Source organism: Ascaphus truei, chromosome 2 (assembly GCF_040206685.1).
Source record: "Ascaphus truei isolate aAscTru1 chromosome 2, aAscTru1.hap1, whole genome shotgun sequence".
Lineage (NCBI taxonomy): Eukaryota > Metazoa > Chordata > Amphibia > Anura > Ascaphidae > Ascaphus > Ascaphus truei.
In genome coordinates, this window is record NC_134484.1 from 302,887,269 (window position 1) to 302,904,578 (window position 17,310).

The 17,310-nt window shown below is 43.7% G+C and overlaps 1 protein-coding gene across 1 annotated transcript in view; it reads left to right on the top strand.

Annotated features, from left to right (window-relative positions):
• Positions 1-263: 263 nt before the first annotated feature.
• IGFBP3 (insulin like growth factor binding protein 3) overlaps positions 264-17,310 on the top strand; it is a 190,724-nt gene continuing 173,677 nt past the window's right edge. Inside the window, exon 1 of the mRNA XM_075586424.1 lies at positions 264-1,842. Coding sequence (XP_075442539.1) covers positions 1,476-1,842 — 367 coding nt within the window. The 5' untranslated portion in view covers positions 264-1,475. The remainder of the gene's footprint in view (positions 1,843-17,310) is intronic.

The window sequence follows — 17,310 nt, forward strand, 5'->3', positions numbered from 1 at the left end:
GTAATAACCATTTCTTTGCTATTTGTACACACAATCTGACATTCAGAAAATGCAATTTTTTTTAATGAGAGCAAATGTTTATCATTACTGTTGCACGCGCACACATTTATACATAAGTATATTTAGCTATATATGCACCTAGTTTTTTTTTAGAAAGTCTGTACTTGGTGATTTCTATATGCAGTATGTCAGGTTGACATATAATTCAACATAACCCTCCGCACAATGTATTTATAATAATATAGTAATTTATGTTATGTAGTATTTATATGTATATGAATGCATAGATCCTATAGTATGCATCCATGATTAAGTTATAATAACAAGCCTCAACAATTTGTCTCTAATGCGTGAAATCTAAAACTTAGACCCCAAATTGTCATGTAACTTTGCCAAATTGAATGAGACAACTTTCCTTCAAACAAAAGGCAAATAGACAGCCCCCCTCCCCCATGGGTGTTCTCAGATGTGCACTTGAACACAAATCAGAATGAGACTCCCCTTCTATGAAACCGAGACCTGTTTTCGATGTCATCCTTCCGCTTCCAGCTCTGGAGTTATTTATTATTCATATTCCAGGGCGTGCCTGAAGCAGACGCTCTATATAGCCAGAAGTTAACTTGAATGAGCGAACAGATGGAGAAATAAGTTAGAGCGGTAGCAATTAAAAGTAAAACATATTTCATGAGATTGCTTCTACATTTTGTATATTCGTGTGTATGTATTAGATTATCCTGATTTGAAGCTCAGCATTTCATACTGAAATTGATAGACTTTGCAAGCCATTCTTTTTTGGAGGGGGAGCTTGAGAAGAGAGGTTATTTATTGAATGAGATCAGGGTTGTAATTTTTTTCCCTCTCTCTCACTGTGATCGCCATACGAGTCTGAGCAAAGGAGAAGGGAGACTTCTAAAAACGGCAAGAATGTACCCTGCTGAATGTGTGAGTTTTGTGCTTCTGAGGCTGGAGTGTGTGTGAAGTGTGTGTCAGCGCCAGCCGCCAGCACGTGATCCCACCAGAGAAAGCGCACACTCTTTCTGGGCTCACAGGACTTTCTGTGGCCAGCAGCAAATATACACCTCACGCCTGTGTGAGAGGAGATTAGTTTATTTTAGCAGAAATTTCCTTGATAGTTTCGAGAGAGGGAGAGAAAGAAGTTCAGCTGAGTGTAAAAAATAAAAGGGGAGGAGGTGAGTGTATGCGTTAGTGTCCTTATTTTCCCTGTACAAGTTAGTGTAACAAAGTGTGTCCTCCCATACTGTAGTTTGGCTTAGACTATACTAACACCCGAGTGTGATCGCGTGTCTCTATACGTGTGTGTATTTTAACTCTTGGTCTTGTATGTACTTCGTATGGTTGTCCGCCTAGTCTCTTGTGCATGGTAAAGATTACTCACATACTGTAATTTGTAATTGTTTGTACCCCACGGTGTCTTTGTGCGAGTTTGTGCGTGTGCCCCCCCACTACTCGCTGCCATGGTCTCCCGGCTGCACGTGCTGTGTGGAGCGGCGTTGGCGCTGCTGCTGAGCCAGCTGGCGGTGGCGGTCGGGCCGGTGGTGCGGTGTGAGCCGTGTGACTCCAGAGCCCTAGAGCAATGCAAACCTCTGGCTCCCGATTGCGCTGAGCTGGTGCGAGAGCCCCTGTGCGGCTGCTGCCTGACCTGCGCACTACCAGAGGGCAGCCAGTGCGGGGTTTACAGCGAGAAGTGCGGCTATGGACTCGGCTGTCGCACTCAACCCGAGGAGTCCAAACCCCTGCAGACGCTGCTGGAGGGCAGGGGTGTCTGCACCAATGTGACGACAAACAAGCTGAGGAACTTCCTGCTGGGACAACATGCTTCAGGTAGGAAGAGCTGTACTGTATCAATAGTCATACTGTCCACCCCTCCCCGTTTATGGGAGAGAATCTCGGGCTTAGCTGAAAATATGTGTGTGTGTGTGTATATGTGTATATATATATATATGTGTATGTGTGTATATATATATATTTATATATATATATATGTGTATATATGTGTATATATGTGTATATATATATATATATATATATATATATATATATATATATATATATATATATATCATCTGCTGTCTCCTTGAAAACCATTCTCTTATCCCAAATGGAATATTTAGGATTTCCCAGCACTTGCATTCTGAATCTCCCTGGAAACGTCTTTATATTGGCATACAGTATATGTCCCAAATATTGGGGGCCATGGACATCATTTATCAAAGCATGCTATGTACTGTATCAAATACCTAGAAAGTGCATGTAAGCCTATAACAGATAAGTGACTAAAGTGTGAAATGTATATTTGTCGCACTAAAATTAATGCATGTGTTTAAGTGTCAGTGCATAAAGACCGATTTTATAGTCTCTCACCCCCCCCCCCCCCAGATCACTGGATCTGATCTGATACTACCCCCCTCTCTCATATTAGACTCAAGCCAACAAACCTTTTACATATACAATACTGGGCAGCGTCAAATACCTTAGGCTGAGTCCTCGCTGGCGCTGAGCGGGCGGCGCGGTAACACACACATATATATATATATATACATAGTAATTTTATTATATATATATATATATGAACAAAAAAAAAACAAAAGCGCAAGCTCCATAGCACGTAACTGCGTAAAAAATAAGGTACATTTATTTAAAAAATCAGCAACCCATAAGAATTTGCACTTACAGGATTTTGTAGATATTATTAGGTTAAATTGTGGTAATTTTAATTTATTTTAAATATGTTATTATAGTTTATCATTTATTAGGGTTATATATACACACACACACACACGTACGTGTTCCGGCTCGCGCGCATGCACGGGCACACACGCTCGGCGCTTTTTAAAATAATTTTTATTCTTTCCCACTTGCTCAAATAGCCCGCAATTGCACATCCCCCCCCCCCCCCGCGCGTCTGTAAGTTGCAGAACACCCGGCGCCCATGCTCAGCACCAGCGGGGACCCAGCCTAACACTTGCATCTAAATCCTTGCTAATTCCTACTATTGCTCCACATAACCATACCCTAAGTGGGTGGAGTAGAATAGTTAAACACATTTTATGATTTATGACTAGATCCAGCTTCATAAGAGAGCCTTTGTTTCCCTAATGTAAAATTAGAGTAATGTTTGTGCAAAAAACAGCCGTCAGTTGCAGAAAAAAACATTCTTATTGCTTTTAATGCAGTATTTTTCTTTTTACACAAATTGAGCACAAAGGGAACTTTACCAAAAAACTGTCCAAATGATCAGTTTCTTTAACAGCACATATACATCAAACGTTTTGTTTTTACCTTACCTTGTTCAATGTAATAGTGAATATGAAACAAATATAGAATATTTATTGCCTCATACACTGAAATTAATACAATATTAAAATCTATTACCAAATGCTAAATGCTGTGACACATTGATGCCACTAGGATCATGTGCAAAATGCCTCTTAGGCATAGCTTCTTGGTTATGGCTAATGATTTTACCTACATTTACATTTCTTTTATTAAATAATATTTATCCTTTTCTGTAATTGAAGGGTATTAACTTTTTAAAAGTTAATATTTAAAGCCTTTGACTCATTTGATTAAACACATTGAAGCCTCTCTTCTAAGCCATGAAACTCCCAAAGACATTTTACAGCAAATATAGCCCATTAAAGTGAATAGACTGATGTTTTCTAGCATGGTAGGTGTCTTAAGCTGCGTCCCTTCTGGCGCTTACCGCGCTCATGCTTGAGTTGGTGACGTCACCAACTCTCAAAGCATGAGCGCAGTGTGTCCTGCCTAATTTTGCAAGCGGGAGCGGGGGGCATGGATCGGGGCTATTTGGATGTGGCTGTGTGTACTTACCTCTGTTGAGCGGGCTTCAATCTCAAATGTTTTTTTGTCACCCCAAGCGCCGAGCTTGAGAGAGCGTACGTGCCCGTGCGCGCCGCTTGACCGTGACGTCCAAATTCACATTGGAATAAAACCTCGGCCAGCGCCAGCGGGAACGCAGCCTTATGGAGTAACATTGCTCAGTAAATATGGCCTATACACATTACTCTGGCTAGGGGTCTTGAAAATCTGATTTTTGAATTTGCCTTTGGCTGACCACAATAATCATGTTTGTCAATGAAAATAAACTTTTTATACTATTGACACAAAGGTAGTTTCTTGTTTTACAAACATTTGATGATAATCTCTCAAATTATCAAAAAGTTGCTGCTGACCAGACATAATTGACGGTTACTATCCAATAAAGACTGTGACAAGCATTAAAAGTGATTTTTGACATTAAGGCAGCGATTTGGGGCATTGTGGCCCAGATCCATAAAGCTCCTCAAGTTGACTTAACACTGTTAATACAAACAGTGTACATTCAAAGGACAATAACATAATGTTGGGGTATGTTTTCTCCCGTAAAGAGCATAGCGTTAACTATAACATGTCATATGAGATGCAAATCAGGGGTTATTTTAACCTTTAATATCAACTAAAGACTTAGGTTTAGTCCATAGAGACTGAAGCCGTGCGGAGGCGCGCGGAGGCTGAGGGAAAGCGGTGCTTTCCCTGGCCTTAGAGCGCGCGCCGTCCGTGGGCGTGTCTGGGGGGCGGGCCAGTGACGTCACGGAGCTGGTTGCCCTCATTGGGCGAACCGCTCACATGACCGGCCCTGCGCTCAGGCGAGCTCAAAAACGAAAGATTTCTTAAGACACGCTTCCGCAGGCGTGCGGAAGCGTGCGGACGCGTGCGCGAGCCCCTGCTAAAGCCGCTCATTGCAGCTGCAGGGGCTCAGTGCCGAGCAGCAGCGCGCCTCAGCACGGGTCAGCGCCTAAGCGCTGACCATGCCCGAGGCCTTCAGGTTAATGCAGGTACTTAACATTACATTAATTAGGTCATACCTGAACTTGGTGTTGGTGACATTCAGACCACGAGAATGGGCTTTTGCAGTGTCAGGATTGGTATAATGCCACATTTAGGCATATATTAAATAGCACAGTGTTCACGTCGGCAAAATCCCTATTTTGGGGTCTGGATAGGAGTTACATCCATACTGAAATAACATTATGTTATTGGAAGATAACAACATTATGCTACAGTAGCTTGACATCAAGCCTATGCTGTACTGTAGTATGGAGATTGTATTTGTATATACAATTAATATAATTAGCTTGTAGGATACCATGTTAACTCAGGGAACATAACATCCATTCCTGTTTTAGGTAACGTCGCGTTACAATCACAGATTTATTAAGACTTTGTGGATCTACCTTTTTGCACCTCTTTTCAGCAAGTTCTTTAGTCCAGATTGGTGGTTGAATGAACAATGAAATGAGTTAGAGCAAGCGTCAGTTGTCACACTGTCAATATCAAGTTCTGCATTTTAACCCATCAGTTTTCATCATTATGTTGCATCAAACAAATCTGCGAGATCTGAGCTGACATTAATTTATCTGTCAAACAAATCTTTCAACCATAAGAAACCTAATTAGCAAGTTTGTTTCATCAGACACAGATGCACTTGGGTTACCATTTAGAAAAGTTTGAAATCTATTAAGGAGCAAAAAAAAGAAACACATTCAAATTACTCTTTTTAAAGCAGTAGTCCTGCATTACAAATGGATGTACTGTATAGAGACCTTCTCGCAGCTCTGGTGCTCTGGCCTCCCCACCCTTGTTCTTAAGGTGCTTCATTTATAATGTGGTGGGTGGATGGGAACAAAACAATATGGCCATGACTGTCATCCAGAAGAACGCTGCAACATAATTTATTGATGCTTTTGACACTTTCTAATGGCAGCTTTAGTGAGATTGATACTGGCAGCCATATTGTTTCTCCTAAACAAAAACTGAAATCCTTGCGTAGCAAACAGCTGGAAATATTCTAGGAATCAAAATATTCAGGTCTTGAGGACCACCTAATTTAGATTATGTAAAAAAAACAGAAATCAAGCAGCAGCAAGTGCTTCATTAAGTAATTTTAATCTAAATCTATAACTTAATCCTTCAGTCCAATCTTGCCTACAACATATGTAAAAAGTATCAGTGTAGTGCTACGAACATTACCTTTACTGTGAGTAAACCATGTTCTAAACCCAAGTGTCAACTGTCTTTGTGACATTGCGCAAATCTCTATCTCAAAGGCCCCCAAATTATATTGTAAACTGTGCAGGAATTAATTGTGCATGGAAAAGTATGTACAGCACTACATACCCCGGGCGAGTGGATTTAACATCGTGGCGAGATCCTATTGGCCCAAGCAGCACACGTGTGGTACTAGGTGGCGAGTAGATTTTTTGGTGATTTGTCGACCACTGTGTGTGTGTGTGTGTGTGTGTCTATATAGATATAGATATATAGATTATTTATATATATATATATATATATATATATATATATATATGCGCGCGCGCGTCCGGAAATAATTGGACACTGATAAAAGTTTTGTTATTTTGGCTGTGTACCAAAATAAATTCAAGTCACAGTTAAATAATGAATATGGGCTTAAAGTGAAGTCTATAAGCTTTAAGTTGAGGGTATTCACATCCAAATTGGAGGAAGGGTTTAGGAATTTCATCTCTTTAATATGTAGCCCCCTCTTTTTCAAGGGACCAAAAGTAATTGGAAAATTGAGTCAAAAGCTGTTTCATGGACAGGTGTGGGCTATTACTTTGTTATTTCATCATCAATTAAGCAGGTAAAAGGTCGAGTTGATTCCAGGTGTGGCATTTGGAAGCTGTTGCTGTGAACCCACTACATGCGGTCAAAGGAGCTCTCAATGCAAGTGAAACAGGGCATCCTTAGGCTGCAAAAAAAAAAAGAAAATCCATCAGAGAGATAGCAGGAACATTAGGAGTGGCCAAATCAACAGTTTGGTACATTCTGAGAAAAAAAGAACGCACTGGTGAGCGGTGCAACAAAAAAAGGCCTGGACGTCCACGGAAGACAACAGTGGTGGATGATCATAGAATCCTTTCCATTGTAAAGAAAAACCCCTTCACAACATCCAGCCAAATGAAGAACACTCTCCAGGAAGTAGGCATATCATTATTCAAGTCTACCATAAAGAGAAGACTTCACGAGAGCAAATACAAAGGGTTCACCACAAGGTGCAAACCATTCATAAGCCTCAAGAATAGAAAGGCCAGATTAGACTTTGCCAAACAATATCTAAAAAAGCCAGCCCAGTTCTGTAACAGCCTTCTTTGGACAGATGAAACTAAGATCAACCTGTACCAGAATGATGGGAAGAAAAAAGTATGGAGAAGGCATGGAACGGCTCATGATCTGAAGCTTACCACATCATCTGTAAAACACGGAGGCAGTGTGATGGCATGGGCATGCATGCCGTACAATGGCACTGGATCACTAGTGTTTATTGATGATGCGACAGAAGACAGAAGCAGCCGGATGAATTCTGAAGTGTATAGGGATATATTGTCTGCTCAGCTCAGATTCAGCCAAATTCAGCGAAGTTGATTGGACGGCGCTTCACTTTACAGATGGACAATGACCCAAAACATACCGCGAGAGCAACCCCGGAGTTTTTTAAGGCAAAGAAGTGGAATATTCTGCAATGGCCGAGTCAATCGCCTGATCTCAACCCGATCGAGCATGCATTTCACTTGCTGAAGGCAAAACTTAAGGCAGAAAGACCCACGAACAAACAACTGAAGACAGCTGCAGTAAAGGCCTGGCAAAGCATCACAAAAGAGGAAACCCAGCATTTGGTGATGTCCTTGCGTTCCAGACTTCAAGCAGTCATTGCCTGCAAATGATTCTCGACAAAGTATTAAAAATAAACATTTTATTTATGAATGTGCTAATTTGTCCAATTACATTTGAGCCCCTGAAATAAGGGGACTGTGTATGAAAATGGTTGCAATTCCTAAACGTTTCATACGATATTTTTGTTCAACCCCTTGAATTAAAGCTGAAAGTCTGCACTTCTATTGCATCTCGATAGTTTCATTTCAAATCCATTGTGGTGGCGTACAGAGCCAAAATTATGAAACTGGTGTCAGTGTCCAATTATTTCCGGACCTAACTGTGTGTGTGTGTGTGTGTGTGTGTAGCCCTGGTTAGAAATGGGGCTATAGTTCTATCCTCCTTCTGGTATAATCCCTTGTAAGGGCAGGTTGCCAGGAGTTATCATGGGTTTCCCCCACTTCAAGCACTGGTCCTGAGTGGTGGAGGTAGGTGACCTGACCCTGTGTCAAAGCAAGAGACACAGGGGCGGTGCCTGCTGAAATCATAAAAGAGCAGCACAGTTCCTATTTAGTGTGTTCTGTCAGTCTGACAGTAGTGTTAGTGAGGAGAGGAGTGATCAGCTCATGAGTAGAGCTGATCTAGCTATAGTTAGTGAGGTGGCCCCTAGATCTGCAGAGTATGTCATAGGGTAGTCAGAGTTCATATACAGTGGCGGCCGCCTTTATCCTAATGTGGCCGTATCCGCGGCGCTCTGATAACCGCGGGCTAATGCAGTATGTTTTTTCCCCCCGGAATATACTGCGGTATTTTAGCGCTCGTAATATTAGCATTTTATTAGCGCTGTCTGCAATACTGCAATACCGTCTAAAAACTCAGGGGGACGTTCGCGAGCTGATGTCTTCAAAGTCTAATACCTTAGCAGTTCAACCTACAGTACGTCAGTACACAGTCTGCGTGTGCGCGTGCAATAATTGTAAATTTGCATATTTATACATGCATGTGCAGTGCTGTATGTCTTATTTGAACATTGTTGAAACGCGTAGGCGTGTACTGTAACAGTATCACGTTTCGGCATATACAGCGCTCTCCCCTCGCTCGCCCCCGCACACACACGGGCTAATTTACTGCACTGCAGTATTTCAACTTATCTTATCTACAGTACAGTACACCTCTCCTACACCATTCCTTTGAATGTGTGTATTTCTGGTTTCAGTCACATTCCTGCTTGCTAGCTGATTACTGCGCATGCGTCTATAACTTCACCACTGCTTGCCTGCGAAGTTAAAGAGTGAGTGACCAAAAAAATAATAATATTTTTTTTTTCTCGTCATTTTTTTATTTTCTCCACAAGCCTGCCTAAGCCATCCTGATATTACGATATTCAATCTGTGCTGTAGCTTTTGACTGCGACACTGTGCGTTTGACTGCACATGGTTGATGTGTGGGCTTTTTATGTATTTGGGGGTGTGGGGATCAAATTATTATGATGACCTGCCTGTTGAAAATATTTCATGTCTTTGAACTACAGTACAGCTAATCCTTCATGCAGCTGTACCCTGCACCCCCCTCCCCCACGCACACACACAAGGCTCGCTCAAGGATTTGAACCTGTTATCGACACCTCTCCAGAGCCATTCCGTTTCTAAAGCTTCTCATTGTGCTTTTAATTGTCCGTCCCTAGCCGAGCATCACCTCTCTGCGCCTGCGTGCCTACCATTCATTAATTTTTCTATTGTTGGCTTTGAGTCACCTCTCTGTAATCCTCTTTGGGAAGCGAGCTAGCTGATGATTACTGCTGATGACTCCCCAACCCTTTGAGGCTTTGTTTACGGTAATGCTTGTGATAATCCCTTCTCGAATTTGATATGTAAATCTGATTTGCACAGCACTGTGAAATTGAGAGTTAAAAACCATAATCTGATTCATGTTTTTGATGCAGTAAATTACGACTTTTTGTCAATCTTTCTTTTTCTTTGGTGTAGGGAGGTGGGGGGGGGGTGGCGGGGTCAATGATTATGATAGCATGAATGTAAAGAAATATTTATTTTATCAGGAACAAAAAATACAAATATACAAATAATCATGAATAATACAAAATGCAGTCTTTATTTAGTTCTTCTGTCAATTGAAAATTGAGGACCGGTGGATAATCATGAATAATGCACATTGATAATAATATTAATTAATAATATATAATATATATACTGTAATAATATAACATTTTCTGTCTTTATCTTCTTCCTCATTCTGTGTAGTTCATTGAGAGAGGGGAGGTTTTGTATAGATCAGGCCTGCACAACACGCGGCCCGGCCCGCATCCACTCATTGTGCGGCCCGTGGCAGCTTTCCCCATCCTCCCTCCCGAGCCTGCTCTCCCCCCGTGAGCCTGCTTTCCCCCTCCTCTCTCGGCCACGAGCCACTCTCCCCCCCCCCCCTCCTCTCTCGGCTGCGAGCCGCTCTCCCCCCTGCTCTCCCCCCCTCCTCTCCCGGCCGCGAGCCGCTCTCCCCCCCTCCTCTCCCGGCCGCGAGCCGCTCACCCATCCTCCCGCGAGCCCGCTCCCCCCCATCTCCTCATCGAGCCTGCTCGCAGGACTGCATGAGTGTGCTAGTCCTTCCTGCTCTGCTGCCGTGAGGTGCCGTTGGGGGGGGGGGGGAGGTGCAGAGGGGGGAGGTGAGGTGCAGGGGGGGAGGTGAGGTGCAGGGGGGGGGGAGGTGAGGTGCAGGGGGGGGGAGGTGAGGTGCAGGGGGGGAGGTGAGGTGCAGGGGGGGGAGGTGAGGTGCAGGGGGGGGAGGTGAGGTGCAGGGGGGGGAGGTGAGGTGCAGGGGGGGGAGGTGTGAGGTGAAGGGGGGGAGGTGAGGTGCAGGGGGGGGGAGGTGAGGTGCAGGGGGGGGGAGGTGAGGTGCAGGGGGGGGAGGTGAGGTGCAGGGGGGGGAGGTGAGGTGCAGGGGGGGGTGAGGTGGTGAGGTGAGGTGCAGGGGGGGGGTGAGGTGGTGAGGTGAGGTGCAGGAGGGGGTGAGGTGGTGAGGTGAGGTGCGGGGGGGGGGTGAGGTGGTGAGGTGCAGGGGGGGGGGATGGTGAGGTGCAGGGGGGGGATGGTGAGGTGCAGGGGGGGGTGGTGAGGTGCAGCGGGTGTGAATGCGGTATGAATGCGGTCAGAATGCGACATGAACGTGGTGAAGTGCAAAAAAAGTGGAAAAAATTCGGAGATGTTGGAGAATAAAATGGGCCGCGGCTGTATTAATATTGCCAGGTAATACGCTGTGCCCAAATGAAACTTCCAAACCGCAAATCTAATGTGCTTATTGTATATGTGCCGATGCAATGGTAAATTTATTCTGAAAAGTACCTGATTGGCTGCTTTGGCTGATATAGATTCAGTCCCTAAACCTTGATTGAGTACATATATTTTGAAAGAGCTAGGTGTGCTTTTTGTGGGAAAAGTCTGTATGTCGTTATTAGTTAGCCCAAGTTTTAATTTACCATGCTGATTTAATTGTTTATATGAGGATCATGCATTGCTTTTGCTCCTAAATGAGAGTAAATACCTAAACAGTTTCTTAAACAGCTCATTGACTATCATTTGTATCTCTTTATTTTAATTACTACCCTAGAGAATACAGTCTCATATTCTGTATAAACTTTGCCTATTTAATATAATTTACCCTGCAGACCATTTATTGGATGGGAAAAACATAATGATCGCCAACTGAGTCTCTTGTTTGGAATGCCAATAGGAAGCCGCATCATCATGATATTGCTGCTTTCTGTTGGGTGACCCACGGTGGCCTTCTTGGATTCTTTTTTGGAGTGGGCAAAATATCAAATCTTAGGAACCTGGTGCTATAAGTAGTACAGTTCAGTATCAGGCTTAACCTGGTTCAGATTAAATAAAAAATAAATACACTGAGGGATTGCTGCTTAAACCCTTTCAAACCACCCATGTGGTTGGGTCAACGTCCTGTTGAGTGGCACCCTGTTTGCAGATGGCGTTGCCCCAAAATCATGCATGTTTTGCTAGTTTCTCAGTGAACGGAGATCATGATCAGAGGGTGCAGATCAGGAGCATGTGATTGCTGCACCTGCTATCGCACGACCTAGGAAATGAAAGGTCTATAGTTCTGGGTTCAGCAAACCTTACAGCGCACAAAGGGTTAAAAGCAATAATATACATTTGATCATAGCTTTGTAGAGCAAGAATTCTCAAACCTCTCCCTGGGGACCACATGCCACTATAAGTTTTAGGAATAATTAATGCATATGCACACAGGTGAATATGAAGAGAATGTTATGTGGTTATCTCAAACTTGGTCTGGCTCAGCGGCACGAGGAGAGGTTTTAGAACCACTAGTGTAGAGTTGTTTAGATAGAATAATGCAATAAAGGGTGGTACCAAATGTTATAGGAGCCTAAAGTATATGCTTGTTTGTTTATTTTAGCTAAAGGAAGTATTTTGCTATAACACTTTAATATTCCTGTTAGAGTAAAAAAGTAAGGTCAAATCATGTACACACTGACACATAGACATCAAGGATAATATTAGACGTAATATACATGTATGGAACCTTATTTATTTGGGTACATTTAAACATCTGTATAAAATAATGCATCTCCTTTTTGAAATAAGCCAATTTACTTTGTTAATGTGCGGTTTGTGGATGTTTTTTTACTTTTCAATGGTTTGGCTTTACATTAACAATGTTACTCTCACATTGGTGTGTTCATCATAGAAAAAAAGGAGGGGATGTTGATGGGAATGTTTTTTAGTTATTACTTCAGTAGAATAATTTTGTATTAGTATTTATTGGTGTATATTTAAAAAAAAATGGCTTACCAGTTTTTGTTTTTTGATCTCCCAAAAATAAAAAAATTCTCTTTTGCAGCTTTCAGTTAATTGATTTACTTATTGAATCAAATTATAATATAAAGTGTATTGCAACTACAGTATTAAGCTGATTCATTATCCCACTCATCCCCCCCAAAAATGGAGAGATCTATTTGTTCCCAAAACATGAGCGCACTGGTTACTGCACTGGTGATACTGTTTTTTTCTTGACCTCTGCTTGCAGCTCATCTGTCTTCGTCGATCACTAGGGTAACTTTTAATATGTATAAACAAAACAAGGGGAGCTCACAGAGACCTCAATAGGAAACAAACGTTAGATATTAAAGTTAATATAAAACGTACAATTAATGTCAATACTGCATTAATGTGAGTAAAACGTTTCACAAACAAAGTTAACTTCTGCTACTTTAATCCCATAACAATAATGAGATGTTGAGATACTGCAAGGTTATATAATTATTGGGGAGTAGTGTGTGTGTGTGTGTGTGTGTGTGTGTGTGTGTGTGTGTGTGTGTGTGTGTGTGTGTGTGTGTGTGTGTGTTGCTTTCACTGGCCCCGCTGACAACCTGCTGCAGTGAAATGCATAGAAGTCAGCATCTATTGTGATGTCAATATGTACATTACATGGAACGGATTGTTGTGGTTACCTACTTCCGGTAGGGAACTGGTGAACAGCATTCCTGCATTCCACATAGAGGAACTGCGGTACTTAGAGATTACCTGCCTCTTTATTGTTGTGGAATTAAAGGAGCGGGAGATCTTGTCAATCATTTGACTTGCATAGGTGCATTATGATTTTTAATTGTAAGTTTCTTATTTTTGAAATACCTTTTTAATATATACAATTTGCTTATGACTGACATCTCTGGTGCACTTTGTTTGTACATAAAATGGAGAGGCACTTTCCGCAAAGGTGTTTAAAGTTGGTGATTGTTTTTATGTGCCTCAATCGCTGCTACTATTTTTTATATTTGCTTTGACCTCACTTCTTTTCAAAATACGTCCTTTCTACCAGCCTCCTTATGTCTCTAACTGTTTTCATATGCCTCCATCTCTCCTTCCTTCACCACTTCTCAATTCAATTGAACTCCTTTCTTACCTGCACCCTCTGACACTACACAGCTTTACCCCATGCACTAAAACACACCCCTACAAATCATCCTCACACATTCTCTCTTTCCATGCTTCTCCACCTTGCTTCTGGGGCTATATCTCCCAATCCTGGTCCCTGTCTTATTTCTACATGTTCTTGTGCCTCCCAAATGCAACTTCTACTCCTTCTGGTGTCAACCCCTGTAACCTCATACCCTGCCACCCTCCCTCCTATACCCTTTCTCCTGTGCCCTTTGGAATGAATGCTCCCTTTCCAACAAGTTCCTCTCTGTACATTACTTATTTTTCTCTCATCCTCTGCTCATCTTTGCTATAACTGAGACTTGGCTCACAGTCTGACTCTGCTTTGGAAGATGCCCTCTCTTATGGTGACCTTTCTTTTTCCTACACTCCACGCCCTGATGGCAGGGGTGCAGGTGTGGGGCTCCTCCTCTCTGCCGTTACAGAACCCTTCCTATTCCTCCCTCTCTTGCTTTTCCCTCGAGGCTCACACTGTCCAGATCTTTTCTCCACCCCCTTTCTATGTGGTGGTCATCTATCGCCCACCTACCGCTTCTCAACCCCCTTCTGCCTTTCTCTCTCACTTTGAATCCTGGCTCTTTTTTTCTTTCTCTCCTCAGACTCCCCTGTTCTTCTCCTTGCAGTCATCAACTGACACATTGACCCCTCTCTCTCTCTCTTGGGCTTCCTGCTTCCTCTCTCTAACCTCTTCTGGTCTTAAACAGGGGACTGCAGCCAGCACCCACAAGGATGGCCACTACCTAGACCTGGTTTTCACTAAACTTTTCTCTCCCTCCTCTATTTCCCCTTATCCTCTCTCTGACCATCATCTAATTTTCTCTCTCTCACCTTTCCCGTTCTCCAACTCCATCTACCCCTCGGTTCTGCAAAGACCTGCGCTCTATTAACCTACCAGCCTTTGATTCCACTTTACGCTCCTCCCTCTCCTCTCTCAGTTCTGCTCCAGACCCTGACAACATGGTCAGGAACTACAACTCTCCCTTATCCTCCTCTTGAACTACATGCCCGCTTTCTCTCTGCTGTCCTCACCCTTCTAACCCCAGACCCTGGCTAAATTTCCACACGCACATGCTGCGTTCCTCCACTCGTTCCTCTGAACGCCTCTGGAGGAAATCTCACTCTAGCAGACTTCCTTCACTATAAATTTATGCTATCCTGTTTCAACTCTGCCCTCAAGCTAAACAAACCTACTTTTCTTCACTAATCAACACCCACAAGTCTAACCCACTCCGCTTCTCTGTCTTTGACTCCCTACTGCGTCCACCCTCAGCTGCCTGTTCTTCTTCCTCAATCTCACCTCAGGACATCCCCTCTGTATCCTTCTCCCATCCATCCACATCTTCCCAACTCTCCTCCTGCCTTCCTTGACTCTTTCTGCTGTCACAGAGGAGGATGCGTCGTTGCTGATCTCCTCTTCTCCCTCTACCACCTGTCCTCTTGACCCCATTCCCTCCCATCTCCTAAAACCTATTACTTGTAATCCATACATTCACAGACATTTTTAACTCCTCCCTCTACTCTGGTACCTTTCGCTCCTCCTTCAAAACATGCAACAGTTTATACCATTACTCAAAAATGGCAAGCTTGACCCTACCTGTCTTTCTATCTATCGTCCTGTCCCCCTACTGTATTTTGCCTCAAAACTCCTTGAACGTCTTGTATTCTCTCGCTTGCACCATTTTCTCACCACCTATTCTCTCTTAGACCCTCAATAATCTGGCTTTCGCACTGCTTACTCCACTGAAACAGCCCTCACTAAAATTACAAGTGACCTCCATGCTGCCAAAGCCATTACACTCTGCTCATATTACTCAACCTCTCTGCAGCATTTTATACTGTATATCACATCTTCTTCACATTCTCTATACGCTTGGTATTGGTAACAAAGCTTTATCCTCGATCTCCTCTTACCTCTCCCATCGTACTTTCAGTGTCTATTTTGCAAACGCCTCCTCCTCTATTGATCTCTGTGGGGCTACCCCAGGGCTCTGTCCTGGGACCTCTTCCCTTTTCTCTTTACACACTCTAGGTCAGGTGAGCGCAGTCTTTTTTCCCTGCACTGGCCTCTCTTCCCCTCTCTTCCCCTCTCTTCCCCTCTCTTCCCCTCCCTTCCCCTCTCTTCGTGCCCTACCTCCCCCCTCTTACCTTAGCTTTATGATGTCATGTTGCCGTGGCGACGCGTCTCCAGGTGCAAGCTAAGTGCAGTTTACAGAGGCCTTCGCTGCTTCCCCGGCACTTAATTGAATTGCATTCGAGAAGTGCGCGGGGCCTCTGTAAACCCCGCGCGCCCTGCAGACAATGGGTCCCGCCCCCCAGTTTGTGCACCGCTGCTCTAGGTGACCCAATCACATCTCTTGGGTTCAGATATCACCTCTGTGCTGATGACACACATTTACTTTTCAACCCCTGACCGGTTGTCCATACCCAAGTTTCTGAATGTCTCTGCTATATCATCCTGGATGGCCCTCCAATGACTTAACCTTAACATAGAGCTCCTCATATTTCCTCCCAAACCGGGCCCTACTACCTCCTTCCACATTAATGCTGGAAGGACTATCATTCACCCAGTACCAGCATGCTGCCTAGGGTCACACTCCTCTCCTCTCTCACATTCAAAAGGTAGCTAAAACCTGTCGTTTTTTCCTCCGCAATATTACAAAGATATGCCCTTTCCTCTGTTGCCCGATTGCTAGAATTCTGACACAGACCCGCATTTTCTCCCGTCTCGATTACTATAACCTCCTGTTGTCAGGCCTTCCTGTCTCCCCTACAATTTATCCTAAATGCTGCTGCCAGAATCACTCTACTCTTTCCTAAATCTGTCTCAGCATCTCCCCTGCTGAAATCCCTTTCCTGGCTTCCTATCAAATCCCGTATCACACATTCAATTTTCCTCCTCACTTTTAATGCTTTACACTTTTCTACTCTTCCTTACATCTCAGCCCTAATTTGTCGCTATACACCATCCCGACTTTTGCATGCTGCTTAAGAATGTCTTCTCTTTACCTTTTTTGTATCTAAAGCCCTGTCCCTGTAACGTTGCTGACTGCAAGACAGGATACGAACCCGCAGGGCAGAGGTAGGGAGTAGTACACCGACCTTGGCCTGGGATCTGCTGCTTGGAATACAGGGATAGCCAAGTCCAATTCCGGGGTCGAGGCAGGTAGGGGTGGTAAGCAAGCAGGTAAAGACAGAGTTCAAACAGAACAAGGTACAGAGTACTTTGCACGAGCACTGACTTGGAACAGCTGCCTGCTATTTAGAGGCCAGAAGCAGCTGCTGGCAATGAGGGCCTGTCAGGAAGGGAGGAGCAGGAATTGCTAGGAAGTAAGATGGCCACGGTAGCTTCAGTGAGGGTGAGAAGTCACTTCTGTCGGCAGCCATCTTAGGTATCCAGTCAGATCCCTTTATACTCCTCCCTTAAACTTTTCTCACTGACTGCCCCACACCTCTGGAATGACCTTCCCCTCAATATCGACTAGCACCCTCTCTATCCACCTTTTAAGACCCACCTAAAAACACACCTGCTTTAGGAAGCATATGAGTAGCTCCATGGCTGATACTTTACACCTCATATATAAACCTTGGCCCCTTGTAGACGCACTTACCAGAATGCCCTCCTACTGTCTCTGTATGT